The sequence below is a fragment of the Larus michahellis genome, chromosome 4 (genome assembly GCF_964199755.1).
Source record: "Larus michahellis chromosome 4, bLarMic1.1, whole genome shotgun sequence".
NCBI lineage: Eukaryota > Metazoa > Chordata > Aves > Charadriiformes > Laridae > Larus > Larus michahellis.
The window spans coordinates 65583173-65604191 of NC_133899.1; the positions used below are offsets into that span (position 1 = coordinate 65583173).

Here is a 21019-nt window from a genome sequence, read left to right on the forward strand (position 1 = left end):
TTTCAAAGCCTGTTAAAAGCAGGGGTTTAAGGAACGCGGGGCGTGGAGCGGTGAAGCCGTCTCTCGACCCGGCCTCCCTCCCGCCGCCCGGTGAAACCCCCCTGAAGGAGAAGGCACTTTCCTTCCCCAGAAGTCAAGGCTTCAAGGTTATTTTCCTAAAAAAGCTTTCAACTTATATTTTTATAATAAATAACCTGCCTGAAGTAACTGATTTTATATCAAAAAGAGTCAGTACTGTTTCTTACCTCACAGATATTAACTTCTTTTTTCCTTCAGGGTACTGCACGTAATATACGTTACTGAAAAATAATTGCTACAGGGGAGAAACACACCAGTAAATACCACAGCTGTGTCACAGGCTAAAAGACCTGCTGGGAAGGTGAGGGCATCTCTGGTGGGTACATACACGTTTCACACCATTAATAACCAGTAGCAGTGTCCCGTACCATGCCACTCGCGATTAATGAGGTTTCTCTCTACCCAAGATGAAATAAACTGCAAGCTTCATAAACAATATTTGAGTTCTGGAGCTGCCATAACTTCTGTCATAAGGAAGTATTAGCAACCTTAATCTCAGTGAGGTTTTAAAGCAAGCAACTTGCCCATCTCAGTTCCTTTGCTGTGTATCACAACTATTTCCATACAAATGTCCTTCCAAGCAACAAAGACAGCACCTCAGTTTTAGAATAAAGGAGCTTTGTAGGAAATGAAAAAGCTCACATGTGTTCTGCTAAGTCTCATTCACTCGCTCCACTGCAAGGGGAGTACCTGGCAACATGTAATAATTTTAAAAAAAAAAAAATCTAGATGGCAAAGTCACACAGAAATGGCATTAAGGAATCTGTAACAGTTGTAGAAAACCAGAAGACTAACTGAAAAAATCAATCTTCATTTTTCAGGTTTGAAAAGTAGAGTTATCTTGCCCATTATTATCTACAGTATCAAAACAAATCTTCCATAAAATGAGCACAGTAGTAGCTATCTAAATCAGATTTAGCCACCCTACTGCGTTGCCTTTACTACGCTTTAGAAAGCAGGGCAGCAATTCTCACAAGAAGATGCTCCTAAGGGAAGGAACAGCCGCTGCCCACTCAGGTTTATTGGAATATAACTGAAGAATATACACCCGACTTTGCACTGAATTTTTTACTCAAGCATGTAAAGACATCATACCACCGAGAGACAATGTGCCATTCTGCCTCTTGCGAAACCATTATGGAAGGATGAGTTTGGGTAAGGGTAGGAACACTCTCATTTAAACCAAATCATAGCAAGGATCAGCCTTAGTTCACAGGTTTCATTCATGGCTTTCAGAGTCAAGACAGCACATTGATTATGTTACTAACACAAGGATAGAGCAGCCCACGCTGAGAAGGAAGAAATGACAAGGCATCTACATGGTTAATTATAATTAGGAAGACAACACCATGAGATTCTATTTACATGTGTATAGCAAATACCTTAGACCTGGGGGAAGATTATCCAAATAAGTTATGTTCAGGAGGGAAATAAAAGACCAAGCAGCTGGTACGGTGAGAAAACCCTATAGCGTAAAGCTCTGCAGCAGATCAGATCAGACCAGACCAGAGCTGCAATGGGGTAGAGCTGGAAAACAAGCACAGCCTCCTCTCTGCCTGCAGGAACAACACCCCCCACATAACCAAGAAAACCCAAGTTCATCTCATTACCATTCCAACAGAAACCTTCAAGGGCAGCTTATGCAAAAATCACACAACACAACTGATTGAAAAGCTCAGGGAAAAGGTACCTCAGGAATATCAGCTATGAAAGGAAATGAAGTAGCGGAGGAAACCGCAGAAGTAACACTGAGCAATGCAAGCGTGGTTCTGTCGTTGCTTTTTCTGAGTAATGTGCCCCCAAAGGAAGTAATTCAACACGTACATTGTATTGCAAAAACTGAAACAGACCAGCTCAGGTGGGTCCTTCAGGACACATCAGCTTTCTCCAAACATGAGCTAAACAAATGATTCTTGTAGCTACAATCACTGGGACGGACACCTGAAGACCACAGGTCCTCTGACAGGCTGTGTCAGCAGCTGGAAGTGCAGAAGCTAATGCGCCGAGTTTCAGGTGACAAACCACATGCATCTCTGGCAACAGAAAGAGTAACTGGGCATCAATTACTGCCATTTTGCAGAAAGTTTAGGTCAGTCAGCAAAACAGGCTTCTTACAAACACCATGGAGCAAATACAAGTATTTTAGTGCTGCAGCAAAAGCTTGGGCTCACCTGTTTGAGGTTTACACAAATATCCAAGAAATGCCAACAGGCAGTTTTTCTAAACCCTCTGCTCTTTCCACCTTCCTCAGGGAAGGCAGGCCCACCAGAGCCACCACAGCACCACCAGCAGCGGTTTGGGGGAGGAACAGCAGAACACGCACAAGCGTGGCAAATTTTTTCAGGTGGAGAAGGGGCAGCAGACAAAACTACCAACCTGAGGAGGAACTTCTTTACTTTGAGGGTGACAGAGCACTGGAACAGGCTGCCCAGAGAGGTTGTGGAGTCTCCAACTCTGGAGGTATTCCAAACCCGCCTGGACACGTTCCTGTGCAACCTGCTGTAGGCGACCCTGCTCTGGTAGGGGGGTTGGACTAGATGATCTCCAGAGGTCCCTTCCAATCCCTACCATTCTGTGAACTCCTGCAGTCTTTACCAGATGCAACTTTTGTTCTCCCATGAAAGATATATCTGTTTCAGGTTTGTGCTCTCTCCTTCCCAACAAGCCACGTTCAATGCACAGGAAGTTCATTTCCCAGGGACTTTGTTCACTAAGGGCAAAGCCATCTCAGCCATCTGAAAGACAAGTACAATGGAGGGACACAACTAGATATGAGAGAGACAGAAACGCATCCCATGAACTGGCAGGGGTGAAGAGAGGCCACGCTATTCTCCCAAACCTCTGCTGAAGGACTCCATCAAGCGCACAGGCAGGAATCCCCTTAATGATCTCGCCAGCCAGTTGCCAAAGTAAGTTTGAGTCGGAAGTCCCCTGATCCGCCAGTTAGGAGGCAAGACAGGTGTTGTGCGCTTGGGTAATTTCTCACATAGCTGAGCAGCTTGTGAGAAATCAGCATCAGAGTGTGCAAATTGCTCATCCCCTCGCGCCTGCACGCACCCAGCAGCTGCAGCGGGCACTCTGTATGGGGCGCAGCCTCCGCTGGCAGAGCAGGAGGGGGAATACGCGAAGATATACCTTACTTAGGAATGCTCACGCGCTTTGTTAAGTAGTGTGATAATTAAATCGTTAGTCACATTGACAAGTGGGTGGAAGAGGCTGGAAACGTCTGATGCAGTTTGCTACGGGCAATTATAGATTTACCAGCGATGCATCTGTCACACACAAACGATGGGCTCAGACCCAAGTATCTGCAACAACTCAACTTTACCCCATTTCCCAGAAGTAAAACAGAAATGAAGACACCAGCTCTGCATCCCGGTGCTGTGCAACAGCCCAGACCCACCGCCAACCTACCGCATGGGAACAGCTGTACGGTTTCACATACTCAAGTATTCATCCAGGCAAGAACTTGCAGAAGCTAATCCTTATCCAAACATCTGGGAATTTCCCTCCTTGAAATTCTCCCCGATAATACTAACTAGCTTTACGTGCCCCCAGTCCTGTTATGTGGCATATCTCACTTGGCTACTGGGTGACAAAAGGCTTGCGGGCTCAGCAGAGGAGATCTGGCAGCACTTTGCTAAATAAATACTTAACCACTCTCTTCAGTAAGCATCTGCCACTCACATAGTGCCTACTCACCTTTGCAACAATTTAAAATTTTCTCTAAAGCACAAAACTGAAAGTAATTCCGTTTGTCTTAATGAATTAAATTTTACACAGGAGCCAACGGTGAAAAACGGGGTCTTGTATTCTAGAGCACTAGCCCTGTTTCACTATCGGCCTCAAAAAAACCCTGAATCTTGTATTCTAGAGCACCAGCCCTGTTTCACTGTCGGCCTCAAAATTCTTCCACATAGAGGGATATAATTAGGAAGGGACGGGAATAAAGGCAACAAATGGTAATCCATATTAGAGACATCTCACTTGCAGTGCTGATCCCACCCCGCAGAGAAGCCTGTGCGGCTGGTACCTTTCCTGAGTCCAGAACTCTCAAATTCTTTAGAAATTAACTGTTGCTAGAGAAACCCAAAGCCTTGCAGGGGTTCTGTGGACTTGCTGCTTCCTGCGACAGTTCCGCTTGCAAGAAACAGCAGTTGGTAGGAATGTGCACAAAGAGGACAAGACTCATGCGGACAACTGAGGTGGGTTGTTTTTCCCCAAAGAAATTTTATTTGAGAAAGTTGACAAAAATCCCCCAACCAATCATTACAGGTAAATCCATACCAGTCCCCCACCCCTGCTCCCCAGTAACCATACCAGTACAGGGAAGATCAAAACGCAACACCAGAATGATGGTAGTGTAACAGTCACCTGGGGAACTTAAGGCCTCGCCACCATTTTTAAGATAAAGATATCTTTGTACTCGGGTAAGGACAGGGAGAGGATATCAAAACAGACAAGACTGGAAAAGCCCCTTTCTTGTAACTGTCTTTTCAAGTCATATAAAAACAAAAGCAAAACCTTAACAGATCTACAGGCTTCAAACTGTAGGACCTAAAACTACCTTCAAATGACTTCTGTAATTCAGTCCTGTGGCATCACTGCTGTTCTGCACTGTAACAGCTTTCAAAAATGAACAAGGATAAAATGGATACAAGGGCAGAGGAGTGGACTTGGGTTCTTAATATGGCTTTATCAAAAAAGAAACAAATTAAAAGCAATCTAAGCACTTGCCAGTGGAACTAACAACTCCAGGAACTTGGCAATGGCAGATGGGAGGCAAAGTACTAACGTATTTAGATGACAAGAGGTCATCTTTTCATCCTCTTTCCCATTGCCTCATCCTGGACAACCGTTTTCTTCCCAGCAATAGATCAGATTCAGGTTAGACGTTATAAAACCATGCATTTTTCGAAATGGTAGGCCAGGCCCAGGGCCATGACAACCCCTTCCCTAGCCAGAAGTGTCTAGGCACATGACACCAGAATGCTGTGCTGCTGAACCATTTGCTCTGAAGGAATGCAGAGAAGGTGAAAGAATTTTAGTCACTGCCTAAAAACTGGAGCAGGTAAGTGCAGGAAAGTAACCTGCCTGGTTTTTTCCCCAGCCTGGCTTATTTAACATCATGCCATCTGGATGGCTGAGAAACGATGAGAAGCTGCTTGCTCTCTCTGTTAGTACCGCAGAGAAGAATAACAATTCTGTTGAGGGCACAGTTCAGTCTCCCCCCAGATGTAGAATTAACCTATCCCTGTCCTGTACTGCTTTTTTGAGTTCATCCACATTCTTCCACCTCCTCTGCCAGCCTGCAGAGCACCCCTTGCACCCTCTGACCTCAACGCAGGGTACAGGGCCCTCATGCTTCGCACGAGCAGCAGCCCACCTTGCTTTGAGGTCTCAGAAAATGAGATTCAGCCAACTGCCTGCTAGATAAACGCTACACTGTTCGATGAGAAAAGTCTCCCGCTCAATGTAAAACCAAGTTTCCCAGCATAACCTGCTCCTATTTGCTCTGTGACTGTATCCGACTGAGGCCTCCTGTCTGCACAAAAAGCCGTGCCCGACCAGGAAAACTGCTGCATCATTTCAGAACAAGAGAGGCAAATCCAAGACAAACATGTGGAGCAAGGGCGGGACCAAGGCTGGACAGCTTATTTGAGCAAAGCAGGCTTCTCCTTTCCAAGCTCAAACATGTTCCTTCCAAGGCTCCCCTTCCTCCAGGCTGAACCACCGTATGCTCAAGTGCCCTGACCTGTCAGCACAAAGACACCAGCTCCCACAGGGAGAAACACAGAGGTCCACGACAGGGACCAAACCTTGGACCTCCCTCTAACCTCAGGCCCTGCTGGAATGATGAATCCTATTGCTTTGCACTCACCTCCGTTTGCACGAGGCTTAGGTCCCAGCTGGTCAGAACAGGGAATGCCCCGCTCTGCCCTGGTGCCAGCTGCACGGCACCTCAAGAGCTCAGCAGGGTCAAAGTGGCTCAGAGTAACACTACAGTCACAGACAGATGGGAGACATCATCAAGCCAAGATTATAAAAGGAGAACAGACAGCGCAAAAACTTGCTGCAGCTGTCATGGAAACATCTTTTTTTTTTATTATTATTTAATCGCTGCCCCAGGAATCCCCAAACCCATCACAACCTCCCCCACCCACAACATCCAACAGGATTTCACAAGTCCCCCGTTGCCTCCAATGTTTAGGTTCCCCTCCCCCTTTAGGGTCCAAGATCCTGCAGAAAAGCTCCAGTCAGCGGGTATCATCTGTGAGATGGCTCCAGGGGGCCATGGCGGGGTCCCAGCGGTGTCCAGCTGGGTCTGAGAGGAGGGGGAGGAGGACTGGCTCCTTTACTCAATCAGTTTCTTGGCCTTGAAGAAGCGACGCAGGTAGAAAACCTGCCAGGTGGCCAGTCCGATGAGACAGCACATGGAGAAAATGCTGAAGTACAGAACCCGGGTGTTTGTCGACTCTGAAACAGACAACAAACCATTGCATGGGAGTCTGACATCACAGGATGTGCCTCAAGAGGGTGAAGTTCCCTGGACTTTCTCTCCCCACCCCTGTGAAACTTCAAAGGCAAGATATCATACAGCATGAAGGCAAGGGCACTCAAGCACCAGCAGTACTTCAGAATTAAAGTGGAGGGAACAACAAGGATAATGAGAGGGAACAGAGTGAAACTGTGGTTAATGGGCAACGTTAAATGGTTCAGAGTAATTCACATTAGGAATGGAAACAGCAAGAAAAGATTTCTAGAGATGGGACACACAAGACTGCTTCAGAGGGAGAGAAATATCATGTTTCCCTTACTAGGAACAGAACAGGCAGAGACCACTATAATTGCTTCATCTCCAAATGCTATCCTAATAACATATTCAGCAGAAGTAAGGGGTCTTAGAGCTCCATCCCTCTGAAGGAGCACACAGTCTCTTACCATTCGTGTCCCTCATCTCCTCTTCTCGTTTCTTCATGTAGGCAAAGTCGTTAACTATGGACTCTGAAAGATCTTCCAGGCGCCTCAACTCTACTTCCAGAGGCTTCAACTTCTCCACTTTCGCAATCTACAAAACAGAAGAGTCAGGCAATCACTGAGCCAAAACCAAAAGCTCCCACATGGGTTTCTACTGCCAGTTTGAACCACTCCTCCTCACATAGTACAGATCTGGGGCATCCTTCCCCTAGGGAACCACCTCTACAAGCCAGAAACTACCATTGCATAAAACGCTACCACTTCTCCCACCTGTTCTCTGAAACACACTTTCCTACTACCCCTCCTACACAACGGAGGAGCACTGTATGCATACAAGCACATTTCTTCCTTATTCGGCCTAATGTTAACTTATTCACAGTTGGCTTCTGAGGAGTGGGTAGAAGAGCTTGCCGCATGACTAAACCTCCAGTGAATAGAAGTCACAGACTGAGGCAGAGGTGACTAACTTACATACGCATACGATACTGTTCTATGGGCACGCAGGGTATTAGCACCGAGACTCACTTTGCCAACTGTTGCCCCAGAAAGCCCGGGCAGCTTGATTCCCAGTAGTAGTGGTTTGATTACACCGACAAGAGCTCAGGGCTTTTATCAGGCTTAGACTGATAGCCTCAAGGGCAGCATATGATCTTGGTAGGCAGCAGGCAGCTACGAAGTGCTCCATCTGCCTCAAGCCACCAGGTGACGCTGCTGGAATACTTACGGGACCAGCTGCCTTGGAGACAGTTTGAAAGAAAAAGCAAAATATACTTCCGTCCTAAAAGCTGGTTTTATAGGAAATGATAGTTATGCATAACATGCAACCCACAGTCCTACAAGTCACAGACTTGTATCCAAAAAGAAATATCCACAGGAAATTCAATTATAAAGCACAGTCCACAACAGCAACTATTTAAAGTTGAACGCATAAACACACGTCCCTGCCCCAGTCCTGGCTGTAACCTGACTACACATTATGTAAAATCTGTGACACAAGGACATTACTCAAAGGAAGCTAACTGCAATTGCTGCCACTGCTACAGCATAGGGTTTGGGTAACTCTGGTTCCTGCGTAGAATTTATCACTATAACTAACGAGCAACAGGATCCCGCCGTGAAGGCGGGCGGGATGCCGTGTCCCCAGCCAATGCAGCAGAAGGAAGATGTGCTACAGAAAACACGTGGAGCACCTGCAGCTCACCACCAGTCTCACCGCCACACAGGATTACTCAGACATAAGCCGCAGGACAACACTTCCCAGTGGTCCAGGCGCTGACAGGCAGGCAACGGGGTGCCCAGGGTGCAGGCATCCCCGAAACGCCGCTTCCAGAGGCAGCTGCCTGGGCGTCAGAGCCCATCTGAAGAGATGCTCGTGACCAGGCCAGTACTAGCTAATCAGCCATTTCACTGAAGGGTCTTCACATGACATGCATATCCTGGCAAGCTGCAGGCCATCAAGCAGTCATCTGAGGATTTTTATGCTGAGGCGAGCTGTATATTACAGCTCTGCCAGCACAGCAGTGTCAATTCTCAGTGCACTTGTGAGGAAGGGTAGGTTAAACCCCTCCTGCTTTCTAGCCAATAGGCTGTACTGACAAAACCCTGTGGCATGGACGCATATCTGCCGGCAGAGCTTTGCTGAAAAACTGGCGCCAACGTAAGAGTGCCCGTGGCCCAGGCTCTGCTGACACAGCTAGAGCAGCAGGTCTGTAACACACACAAGGTCTCAGGCAGCTCTACTGACAAGCTAACCCCACGCTGACCGGCTCCATTATCTTCCTGGAGGGTACTTTTCCTCATTCACAGAAGGCTACAAAGGTTCTACTGGAGAAAAAAATGTAAGGCTTGTCTGCTCCACCCTGCATCCCTTCAGCTGCCCGTAATAGGTGTAGCTCAAAACATCTGATAGCTACTTTTAGTCCTGCACGTACCCTGAGATGCATATCCTGGAACCTCTTTCATCCCTACTGAAGCCAATATGCCCAGCTGCTCCAAGGGGTTTTGTAAAAAGCCCTCTTCCTACCGTAGAAAGAGACATGCTATAGCCACGAATTGACAAGGAGTAGCTGATCTGGAAAGGAACCTAGATCGCCAAGCCTTCTTGGTGTCCTCTGAAAAGTCTTTTCACTTTGCGCTACCTTCATTTCTATCTATTGACTGGACAAAGTTACTCCCCCCTATCCTAGAGAACTAAGTTATGACACTGCCATGCAGTAAAGTTTTCTAACCCAACTCTCCCAGTTGCTTTCCTCCAAGAATCAAAAAATCAGAGAATGTGTTGGGTTGGAAGGGACCTTTAAAGGTCATCTAAGTCCAACCCCCCTGCAGTAAGCAGGGACATCTTCAACTAGATGAGATTGCTCAGAGCCTCATCAAGCCTGGCCTTGAATGTCTCCAGGGATGGGGCCTCCACCACCTCTCTGGGCAACCTGTGCCAGTCTGGAATGTCTGGATCTATGACAGCTTATGGAGCCAGATTTGGACATCACCCCCCCTCTCACTGCCTATATCCATGCACAAGCAGGCCAGGGTCAGTGACTCTCATTCAACTCCCTGCATCAGGTCTCCTTGCAGCAATTCAACAAGAAGAACTGGGGGGAAGACAGGTTACTAGTACCTTACAGCAGACAAACATCACAAGCAAAAGGCTCAAAAAGGCAGCAATTGCAGGAGAGAAACCTGAGCAACAGTCCTCCCCTCTGAAGCCTTACAACAACCTGTCAAGTCAAAACCCACAAATACTGCAGGAACCTGGGGAGAGAGAGGATGAAAAAAAGAAAACCCACTGCAAAGCAGGGTGGCTAAACATCTGTAGAAGCTGTACAAACAGTTAAACCAGTTTGAGTCCTTCGCAGACGCGCTGCTCAACAAGGCTTGACACAGTTTGCCACTCTGAGAGGTCCTCGCAAGTCAAGGATGCTCACCAGCGCTGCCAAGATCTGCATCTGGTATCACGTGGGACTGCAAGTTAAATTCTTTTTTTCCCATGTTTGTCCATGGACCTTTTCCGTTGGTCTAAGTACACTGACGAGCATAATAGATACTTACTTCTGTTCCCAGACAGCTGTATCAGTACAACCAGTGAATACGTAGATACACGGGCATAAGAGAACCTTTCTGCATAGGGACAATGCCTTTAGGTAGCACTACGGTAATGTAACTCAGCATACGCTGCAGGGTTATATTTAAAGAGATTCCATAAATGTAGTCACCATAATCCTCCCAGTTAACGCTCTCAGCGGTCATCCCATAAGATTTCAACATCTTGTAATCCTTCAGTAGCTGGTTGCCAGACAGCTGGCCTAATGATTGCTCTGCTCTTCCCTAACCCCAAGCGCTTTCTTACTTTCCACGTAGCATGCACTGTAGCCTTAAGCCACGCAGGAACAGCTAGCCCAAAGCTCAAAAGGATATAAAAACTCTGCCCACCTCAGAAACTTGTTCGTTTTCTAACTGGCACCATACACAGCCTCCTCTGGTACCCACTCTCCTCCCTAAGGCATCTCCCACACTGTTGTGCGCAGCGGACACAGCAATCATTTGCAGGAATCTTTCTCCACCAAAAACTGACATTTTCTAAGGCACAGGCTCTGTGCTGGGGGCTGACTGACCCCAAATTCTAGTGAGCCAAAAACAAAGTAGCAGCCATCAAAATTCAGCATCCAAACCAGCCAGGATCGTCCCAGCCACAAAGCAGCTGCTATTCCACACAGCTGGCTCTTGGGTCTAAGAAAGCTATGTCCTCCTAAGATGGAAACGTTTAGGCTTTATGCCTATTTCCAATGTTACACCTCCAAACCAAAAACCCATTTCACACCAGCTAATATTCTGCCAAACACCTTTACCGTGATACACTGCCAGTTCTTAGAAATGCACAAGCGCCGTTTCAGGGCTGTAGAGCCAGTACATCTTACTGGCTCAGGAAGGTAAGAACAGTAACAACGTAACTTGACCTTTAGGAGGATCTGATATTAACCTCAAATGCCCTCTGCTGCTGGGGCTGGGGAAACTTCACATCTCAGTCTCTTGTTGCCTCTAATGCCTATGCTCAGAAGCTGGGTCACACTGTCCTAGCAAAGAAATTCACACATTAGGCTCCAGTTCCCAGACTACAGAATTAATTTTAGTTGATGTTTGGCTTTTTTTTTTTTTTCTTTTCTCTCCCCTAACACACAAAGCTTCACTGGAATTGTAGGCTGCAGACAGGCTTTCATCACCGCTGGGAAAACAGCTTCCCATCATGAGCCCCAGATCTACAAATGGCATCACGTGACTGCTGGGAAAGGGGAGCCTGCAGTGCAGGCAGCCAGGGGACATACCTCCTCGTAGTTCTTCGCTTCAACTCCATGCTTCATATCCAGGATCACGAGCTGGTCCGGCATCCTCCCTGTTCCTGGAAGCATAATGAAAGGATTCATTGTGCGAAACATGCAGCCTGCCAGGAAATCACCAGCTCTCCCCACCACTGAGGAAGAACTCACAACATCCCTCCCCTCCCTCCATGTCTGCAGCAAACTGCGGAGGCAGCACAGTCCAGCCTAAAAATACAGAGACTTCACAATAAATCCTGGCTGAAGGAGAGCCTCCCAAAGATAATGAGAACAAGCTGTAACTAAAAGCGCTAAGTGTGTGTGTAGGATGCAAATCACTGTAAAAACGGCAGAGGATTAGAAGATGAATAGCAGCTGCTATGAGACAGCCTGGCAAAAGACAAGTCACCAGAGGGACAAATATTCAACTGGGAAGCCCACGTTCCTCCTAGCAGGAAGTGCACCAGCAACCTGTCAAGGTTACTGGGGTTGTAAGTGATTTTACATATTTTACATTCAGAGGAGCAGAAGGTAAACTGCCCTCATTGAGGAATGTGGCATATGGCGACTACTGACCCTCACATGCTGCAGTATCTGCAGAAGCAAAGGCAACCCCTTTACCAATGTATCTTCTCAGGGAAGGAACATCTCAGATGTCTGAGACCCACACTGCTAATACAAACCCCAAGATGGCAGGAGGCTCCTGAAGCTGGGAAAACGCCACTTCAGAGAACTGCCAGCTGGAGCTGCACAAACGGCGAGTAGGATAAGGCTGCAGTCAACAGCACAGTAGGTATCTTTTAAGGCTGTAGCCCCCCAGCTAGGGACACCTATGGCTAATAGCTTCTTCTAACTGCTACAAACTGTCACAGTTGAGAACATTCACAAGAGGGAAAAAAAATAAATATATAGAATAGGCACATAAGATACCCTAAAGAATGCAGCGCATCAGCTGACTTGAGTATCGTATTCCACTATACCACCCACCGAGGAAATGTCTGTACACGACACATTCCCAAATCCCAGCACTTCGGGGCATACAGTTGTCCGCAGCTGGCTGCCAGCAAAACACAAGGTCTGAATTCACTTTACTATGAATTTCAGTCTTTATCCAGGAGCACGTCCAACACTCACACTTTGCCTTAGGAAGCTGCCAGGTGGATGTTCCCTCAGTCCACACACAAATTCAGTGCGCAGGTTACACTGGGTCACTCCAGTCGGAGCTAGGAAGATCTTCAGTACAACATCCCTAGATTTTGTCTCTACCCACCGAACACACCAGAGTAGAACAACCTCCACCTTCTACTGCTAGCAAAATATGGAATTACCTACTGAGAAGAAGGTCCATATCAACTACAAACCGTTTCTTAAATTTCCTGAGGGATACAGGAGCTCAAAACTCAAACCTAGCTATGTAAGAACCCAATGAATAAATGAGGATTAGGATGGAATTTTTTGGTTTTCTTATAAAAGACCGGTTACTGTAAAAACAAACTCAAATGCCAGCACTGCTCTTTAACAGACAGGCTGTACACAACCACCCAGTGCTCCTTTCTCCAACCACAAGTTTTGACCGCTTATGCCATACATATACCAGCATGCCTGGAGACTGGCAGGTAGGACAGCCAACAGTAGCTGCCGAAGAAAACTCAAAGCACACAGTTCAGTGAGAGTTTTTTTAAAATGGTCTTTAAATTACAGCCACTTGGGTGGAGAGCTGGAGCTTCCAGGAAGAGACGAGAAAGATGAAAAAGCCAGTGAATAGGAGAACAGAACTGGAAGGATTAATTTGTCAGCCTAGAAGGGAGAGCTGCCAAGAGGCAGTAAGGAAGTAGCAAACTTAGAGCTGCTGGGTGCAAAGGGATGTAAAGCAGACATTCTGCAAGAGGTTAACGTTGTCAGGGACTGGCCTGGAAAACCTCAAGCTGCTCTTCTACAAGTTTCCTGAGCCCAAGGCACTAGGCAGCTCCCTTCATGCTCCTCAGATCCTCAGTAACTCCCTGCCCATCCTGCAGCCAGGGCTCACCACAGCAGACTGGATCAGCAGCAAAGAGAAAAACAGCAGAATCCCAGAGATCTTGAACTAAACCGATACCTACATCCCCCAGGAGGTCTTCAAGAGGTCATCTCACATGAGCACAGAACTGTTTCCTGGGAGATTAGGGGAGCTCCTAATTTGTAAAGTCAGTGGAAAAACAGGATAGTTGACCTGGATGTCAAAAAAAAATTCCCACAGGAATTCCAGAAAAAGTGAGCCATAGCACTCTTAAGAAAGTTTGGGAAGAGAAGGATTACAGAAGTAGCAAAGAGGTAAAGATGAGCACGCATGAAGAGCCCTACAGGGGAGCGTGTAGGGCAGGCCAGGCTGCTCTTCTCAGAGATTAGCATCCAGTGTGGGAGTAACTGCGCTGAGGAACAGAGCAGTGGTCAGGAAGACAGGACCCTTCCACCCTGGAAGAGGGAAGAAAGCCTGTCATGCAAACACCCATAGCTCCAATAAGCACTCTAAGAAGTCCTCCACTCTGATAAGGTGGACCTTCTAAATAGGATCTCCTTCTCACTTCCTCTTCCTCATTTCTGTGGTTAAGGATTGAGAAATCCCAGTTGCTTATACCCCTCAAGTCCCAACGGCTCTGGGCTTCCTCTACCAACAGTTTTTCTCTTCCACTACTCCACCAACATCCTCCTTGGCTGCACACTACAAGTCCTGACCACTTACTTGATGAGACTGTGGAAAAGAACACTGGCCTTTAAAGAGAAACATAGGGATAAAACAGCACTTGGTCAGTTCCCCCCATTCCCATCCTGACCTTACCAAGGGTCTTCCTTGTGACGTGGTTATTTCTTCCACAGTACCTTAACCAAGTCCTGCAGATGATCAAACCTCCCTTGCTTTAATACTTCTTTGATTTCCAGCACAGGCATGGAAAATCTGGAGATACTCATCATGCAGCATCTCTCTTTAGCAAGTAATTTGGGGTGTCTGGGTCCAAAAAGAAAACAGCAGCTTGGAGGCCCCCAAAGAGAAAGCCTCCAGAAGAGGATTCAGCTGCTCAATTTTGGCACCTCAACGCCCCACTGGTCACCAGGTAGAAGCTGCAGTTTGAAACATTTTATTTTAATCAGTACTGACAGCTTTAAAACAAACTTGCAAAAATACAAGGGAGGCACGGCTACTGCCAAAAGAGCTGTAAGGGACTCAGTCTAGGCAAGAAACCTCTGGTCACAAGCACTGAAGTAAGAGTCTAGACACAACTAAAGAAAGAAGCCTTTCCCACTTCTGTGGGTGATCACATGGAAGCTATGAAAGGACTTGTGGGACTGACTGGAGACCTCCCAAATACCCAGGTGTTAGACAGTAAATAGCATGAGTGACTCCCAGATGAGTCACTAGTGCCTGCATGTCTTGATGCGTTAAGGAGCGTTTGGAAGCCCTACCTTTGGAGTGAAATAAAAGCAAAATCCTGAGCATTTGGGGTCACTGTCATCTGTAAAATACTATAGAAGACATGTTACAAGCCAGATCCCTCCTAATCCCAGAAAAGAAGATAGCCTTCTCTTTCCAGAAAGTTCTCTTCAACTTGCAAACTATTTGTATCTCATAGGTGGAGCAGAACAGCAAAACAGGGGCTGCCTTTCAACAGATACAAGGAATGCTGCTAGTGACTGCTCTGTGAAATGCTCTAGGATCTTTTAGGATAACACCTAAGAAGAACCAGGTCCAGGGAGCAGAACTCTGACAATGACCACGAAAAGATGTGAGCACCTACGAACTTGCACGTGCTCACACCACCGCAAATGAGACCAGAGCCCACGTGTTGGCTGTTTTCAGCACGTTTGATCTGAAGCTGAGCCCAGCCACCCAAAGCAGCACATGCGTCACACTCACAGGAAACGAGCCTCAGCGCTCGTTAGGCAACCATCCCTGCAGCACAAATGCAAGACTGACGTCCTGCTCATTTCCCCTTCCCTTTACTGACCACTTAGAGAGCAGTTGCGGGTGGAAACCAAGACCACGTTCTCTATACACACACACCAACCCCAGAAAATGGTTGCTAACCTAACACAGAATTGCTGCCAAGTACAGATTGTGGAGAGGTGATGTCCCACCAAATGGGGAGAGATGGTCAGCTGGGGAGATGGTCAGACAGGGTCCCGGAGACGATGGCACCCTGCTCTGTCCTGGCCCAACTGCAAGATGGGGAGAAGCACGACAAGGGCAAAAGAGGTGCAGTTTGTTCCCCAGTATTGCCGCTCATTGCAACTGTGATGACCTCTGCGGGAGGAACATGCAACTCCTCTTCCAGAGGAACATGCAACTCCTCTTCCAGAGGAAACCCAAGCGCTTTACAGGATAGCCACAGAGGATTACTTAACTTCAAATGCAACACCAACACCAGATAATTCTGCAGTGAGACTGCTTACAGCCTCTCGAAGGTCAGCTTTAAAAGTCAAACAGTGTTCTGCAGACCACACTCAGGATCACTTTACCCATACCCCTAATCCACATATCTACTTATGTGAACTTGTTGGGAAGCCAGAAGCAGCCAACAGACCTTTCATTTCACTTACCCACAGGAAGCTTGCTCTCAAAACAGGCCTCAAACATATCATAGTCTTCAGTGGTGAAGGCAAACTTCCCCTTAGTGGCATCCTCCTTGGCATATAGGATATGCCCAGCCGAGTCAGTTATCTGTAAAAGAGACAAGGAGGGTGAGGAACACAGTGCTTCGCTGCCATGTGCTCACATTGCCTGTGCTACACAGGACGAGTTCTCATGGCCTCCCCTTTGGAGCTGCTGCATTCTCCTTTCAACAGTTCCCTCCTTCCTCACAACTCTATCGATTCCTCTCTTCCTCATCCCCACACCAGGAGCTGGCAAAGTCAGAGTGCCTCTAAGGTAATTATTGACTCTTAGATTAAACAAGAAGAACCCCATGGAAAAAAAAAAAAACAATCAACCAACCAACCAAAAAACCCCAAAACCACACCAATTCCTCTTCCTCCTATAACCTCTGAATATAGGCTACATTTAGGAACTTTAGCTGAACCAAACTGTTATTCATTGCCGTCTTTTTGCGAGCAAAATTCATAAATTCCCATAGCAACAGAGATACAGAGATGCCTTACGGGACAGAAAAAAACTCGTTCCCCAGAAGATGAAATGGAGAAGGGCACATCTATTCCTCTAGAAATGAACCATCAGTGTGGCCCTGAGTTATACAAGGTTTGGGTTCCAAGATCCATAAAAGCATCCACTTCAGAGGACAATTCAGGCTATACAGACAGAATAATGACTGCTTTGCACTAAGTCTATGAAATTACCAAGAATAGGCAAAAACTGTAGAAGGTCTACAAATATGCCTCAACAAAGAGCCAAAAAAAAAAAAAAAAAAGGACACACATTTCATGACGCAGATTTGAGAATCACTGTGCTCAATTAAAGACTCCGTCCAGTTGAAATACTCTGACCATGGAGACGGGTGAAAAAAACTGAAGGCATTACAATACTGCGTGAAAATCAACAGTGTGCGTTCCGCTGGAATGCTTCCCACTTTCCCTCAACTCTCTCCTTCAAGAGGTATGTCTGAAAAAGCAGAGGTGCTGAAGTCACTAGGGGTTTTTGAAAGTCTTCGAGGTGAAGAGACTAAAAAGCTTGGGAACAATTTCAAAGGTATATAAGACAGAAGTACACAAAACAATTTGTGGTATGGAGAAGGTAAGTCAGACGTTCTCCTTTACTCCACCTTAGAGCAGAAAACCAGCCTCGTTTCCCTGTACAAAGGCCATACAAAAAGTCTATGTACCCAAAATTATTCTAAGGAAACACTCTTCTTTATTCTTATTAGAACACCTAATTAACTCCCTGCCATGGAATACCACTGATGCCAGCAACCTGCCGGACTCGTGTGGACCTTCACATGGGTAATGACAGTTGCTGCATTACGCAGGAAAAATAATAAAATATATAAATCCTCATGCCTCAGGGTATAAACCATGGCAGGCAAGATGTTAGGAACAAGCTTCCTCTACATACAGATTATCCCATAATAGTCTGTTATGGGATTTATTGTAGCTGCCCCTGCACCATATGGTATTTGTCAGCGCCTGAGAGCAAAGAGGAGCACCGCTTTCCTCCCGCGCTGCAGTTCAGAGCTCTACCTGTATTCAAGCAGGCAGCAGAGGAAAGCACGCCTGCGCTGTCGGGCACAGGCAGCTGCTTTGCCACCCCCCAGCCACAAGCCACCAGACACAAGCCACCTCCTGCCTGGAAGCCACCAGACTATCAGAAGCACCCAGCTCAAGTCGGCAAAAATGCTGGGCTGTCTGCATGTGACCACACAGAAACGGAGTAAAAACAGGTGTTTTGGCCACCATATGGTGCACGCTAGTCAACAGAGCAGTCCTGATTAAGAAAGACGCTAGCCTCATCAGGCTGATATCCCATAATCTGCACACTGGGTTCCCCATCCCAAGAACACGGTAAAGCAAGCTCCCAAATGCCCCTATTATTCTAAGCTATTCCCTTAGGGCTTTGTAGATACTGGAGCTGATCTTTAGCTAGAGGATATTATGCAGCTTGATCCATTTTTGCCCTTTGAAGGTCTAGCAATGAACAGGATTCTGGACAGTAAAAGCTCCGCTATCCGCTTTCATCAAAACTGAATAGCATTACCCAAATCAGCCAAATCCACTGCCCATTCAGCCGGGCCTGCGGGGGCAGGAGAAGCTGCTAATAGCCCAGCCAGAACACTTGTGGGGGAGTTGACCTGAAAGGGATTTTTCATGCTATTCTAACGTTATTTACGGTAACGCAATCCCCTACAGACAGGGCATTGTTCGCCCTTGGACAAACAGCCCGACGGTCCCCCAAAAGGCCAGCCTCGACAATGGGGCAGAGGCACGTGGCCAGGCCCAGGCAAGACCTCCGCCGCCCCGATGCCGCCCCTCGGCAGCCAGCTGGCAGAGCCCCCAGATTCCTCCAAAACAGAGGGTGCCACTGTTAGTGCCCGCATATCACACACACATGACAGCTCACTGGCAGGAACCAAACTGAGCCCGGCCAGGATTTTAACTACCAACCTCTTGCGTTCAGTGGCCTGAAACAGGGGACCAAAGCAGGCCATCCAGCGCAAAAGGAGTGAGATGACCTGCAGACACAGCGTCTTGAACTAACTTTTCCACCCACAAACTCAGACACAAAAAGAAGCATGCGCCTGACTGAGGGGTTACAGCACTTACAACAGGCCCGACATGTTGGGAGGCCACAACATACCTGAAGGAAAACAAGAATTGCATAGATTATTGTTTCTCCTTTGTACCTTTTCAAACTAGTACAGGACTTGACTTTGCTTTTGTCTTACAGTTCCAGTGAAATACAGCTTCCGTGAGCAGCCAGCCCTATCTGGATACCAGCTTCAGCAGCAAAGCCAGACTAAGACTCAAGCATGGGATTCACTGCTTCACTCTAGACGAATCCACTGTCACAAAAGGGAGTTTTAGAAGAGACCACAAGGTCAGTTGACCTAAGAGCAGGCAACCAGAGAACCAGGAGGTTTGATTACTGAGTGGTAAGAGACAGATGGGAACACGGCACTCCATCTGAAACACATGCACCTTGCCAGGCAAACAGTACAGCAACATTTTGAAGCATTAAAGCTGCTTGGCTCTGCCTATACACAGACAAGTTTCTTCTTACACGTGATGTAAGAGCAGGAAAACAAAATTTTTAAAGAAACAAGGCTCCAGAAACAGCCTTCTCTAGCCATAACCAAGCACAAGTGCCAATAACCCAAAGCCTTTGGGTGTCTGTTGGCAGGTGCTGGAAAGGCAACTTGATTTCAGGAGATCTCAAATACTCACTGAATAACACTGAGTTCAGAGAATCTTCAGCAGACCATCCTGTCTGTCTGCATGCTCATTTCTGAAGCCTTTGGCGCTTAGACAGGCATGAAAAACAGACAGAAAGCTGTTAGGAACTAATGGCATAGCAACACACCTTAATCAGCTAGTTGGGAAATTCGAAGAAAGCCTAAGGAAGGCAGACTGTGGACAGAATTAAAGTGAAGTGAAAAACTTAAGTGAAATTTAAATTAAGCGAAGCTGTTCGAGCTGCTTGTCACATAGATGGATTATATGAATAATCACATAAATTCTGCAGACCCTTTTCCCTAGACTCCCTAAAGATCACGATCCCTTTAGGATCATTTTATCCCCCCCTCCCCGTCGCAAACACCTGCCTCCAGGCAAGCCGCGACCCGGGGCAAGATGGCAAACAGCCACTTTGCCTACCAAAAAAACCTCGGTGCCAGGCCTTCGCCTTGCCCTTTCCCCGCGGCCTGATGCTCCATCCCGCCTTGCCAGGCCTTTGGCGGGGAGGGAACCCTCGGGAAAGCCACGTCACCGCAACTCTTTCCTCCTTACACGATGCCAGCAGGCTTTCAGGCAGCCTTATCGCAGTGGCCCCATCCCGCCAGACGCCATATAATCCGCGCAACGAAGGCCTCCGGCCTTCGTTGCGCGGATTATACGGCGTCTGGCAGGACGGGACCGCCGCGATGACATCTTTGGGGAGAAAAAAAACGTATTTGGCTCAAACCAACATCCTGCCCCGCTCCTTTGCTACCTAACACCCCGCTGGCAAAGTCCCTGGGGGAGCTGGTGGCCCCTGGGCGAGCCAGGCCTGCCCCATCCCTCCCCCCCCGGGTAAACGCACGCGTGGGCCGGTATCACGCGTGGGAGACGCCACGAAACATCCGCCCCCCACTCACACACACGCCACGCCCCCCGCAAAATTGGGGAGGCGGGGCCACGCCGGCTTAAACCCACTCTTCCCCCCCTCCCCCATCAAACTCGTCCCCGCCGCACCTTGAGGTTGGCGGAGGGTCCGGTGGAGGATCCCGGCGGGGCGCCGATCTCGTACTCGCCCGTCACCAGCGTGTCGCGGTGGATCTCCTCCCGCAGGCACTTCCGCGCTTTGCCCGGCAGCTGGAAGGAGATGGACCGCGCCGGGCCCACCACCAGCAACAACAGGAGGAAGAGGAGGTGGAGCAGGGCCGGGAGCGGGGCCTGCCCGAGGCGGGGGCGGCCGGGCAGCGGCAGCGGCATGGCGGCGGCTGCGGGTGCGGCAAGGCCGGGCCTCCGCCTCCGACACACGTGACCCACGCCGACGACCCTGCGTCACGACGGGGGCGGGGCCACGTGTGTGTGGCGGGAGGGGCGGTGTCCCGCGGGTCCCACGCAAAATGGCGGCGGGGGGGGGGGGGGGGGGGGGGGTTTGTGCTCGTGTGTGTTGGTTCAGTGTCCCCCTGTGACCTCCTCCTCCTGCAGCTGCGGGGGCTGCTGAGGCCCGTCTCTTGCGAGCGGGCTGTTCGATCGTTCAGTAAACGATTCGTGAAATTAATTCGTTAATCGTGAATTAATTCGGTTAATGATAATTTCATCCGTTAAAGAAATGCGGGGGATGTGGGGGAAATAAATAATCCAACCGCGTTCCAATGCGGAGGAGCGTACGGAGGACGGACAAGCCACTGGAATGTCCTAGAGCCTGCCGCCGAGCTGCGTGCCTTCTCCGGGAGGCATGCGTGCTGCTTAATTACTGCTTTTTAAAAAAATTTCTGAGTCCCCCTCTTCTTCGGACAAGAAAATTTAGT

The 21019-nt window shown here is 48.1% G+C and overlaps 1 protein-coding gene across 1 annotated transcript; it reads right to left on the reverse strand.

The window, feature by feature from the left end:
- Window positions 1–4279: 4279 nt before the first annotated feature.
- TMED10 (transmembrane p24 trafficking protein 10) lies at window positions 4280–20548 on the reverse strand. Its single transcript, XM_074585289.1, has 5 exons — window positions 20235–20548; window positions 15939–16059; window positions 11376–11449; window positions 7021–7147; window positions 4280–6555 (listed from the first exon to the last, which is right to left on the reverse strand). The coding sequence occupies exons 1-5, from the start codon at window positions 20472–20474 to the stop codon at window positions 6434–6436; spliced, it is 684 nt and encodes a 227-aa protein (XP_074441390.1). The 5' UTR covers window positions 20475–20548; the 3' UTR covers window positions 4280–6433.
- Window positions 20549–21019: the final 471 nt, after the last annotated feature.

What these genes read in the sequence shown, in the direction of transcription:
- TMED10 (XM_074585289.1), bottom strand. Translation starts at nt 20,474, where the DNA reads ATGCCGCTGCCGCTGCCCGGCCGCCCCCGCCTCGGGCAGGCCCCGCTC. An exon ending in GACCCTCCGCCAACCTCAAG is followed by an intron (nt 16,060 to 20,234) that starts GTGCGGCGGGGA and finishes TCTCTTTTACAG; the next exon opens with ATAACTGACTCGGCTGGGCA. An exon ending in GGAGATGAGGGACACGAATG is followed by an intron (nt 6,556 to 7,020) that starts GTAAGAGACTGT and finishes TGTCTGTTTCAG; the next exon opens with AGTCGACAAACACCCGGGTT.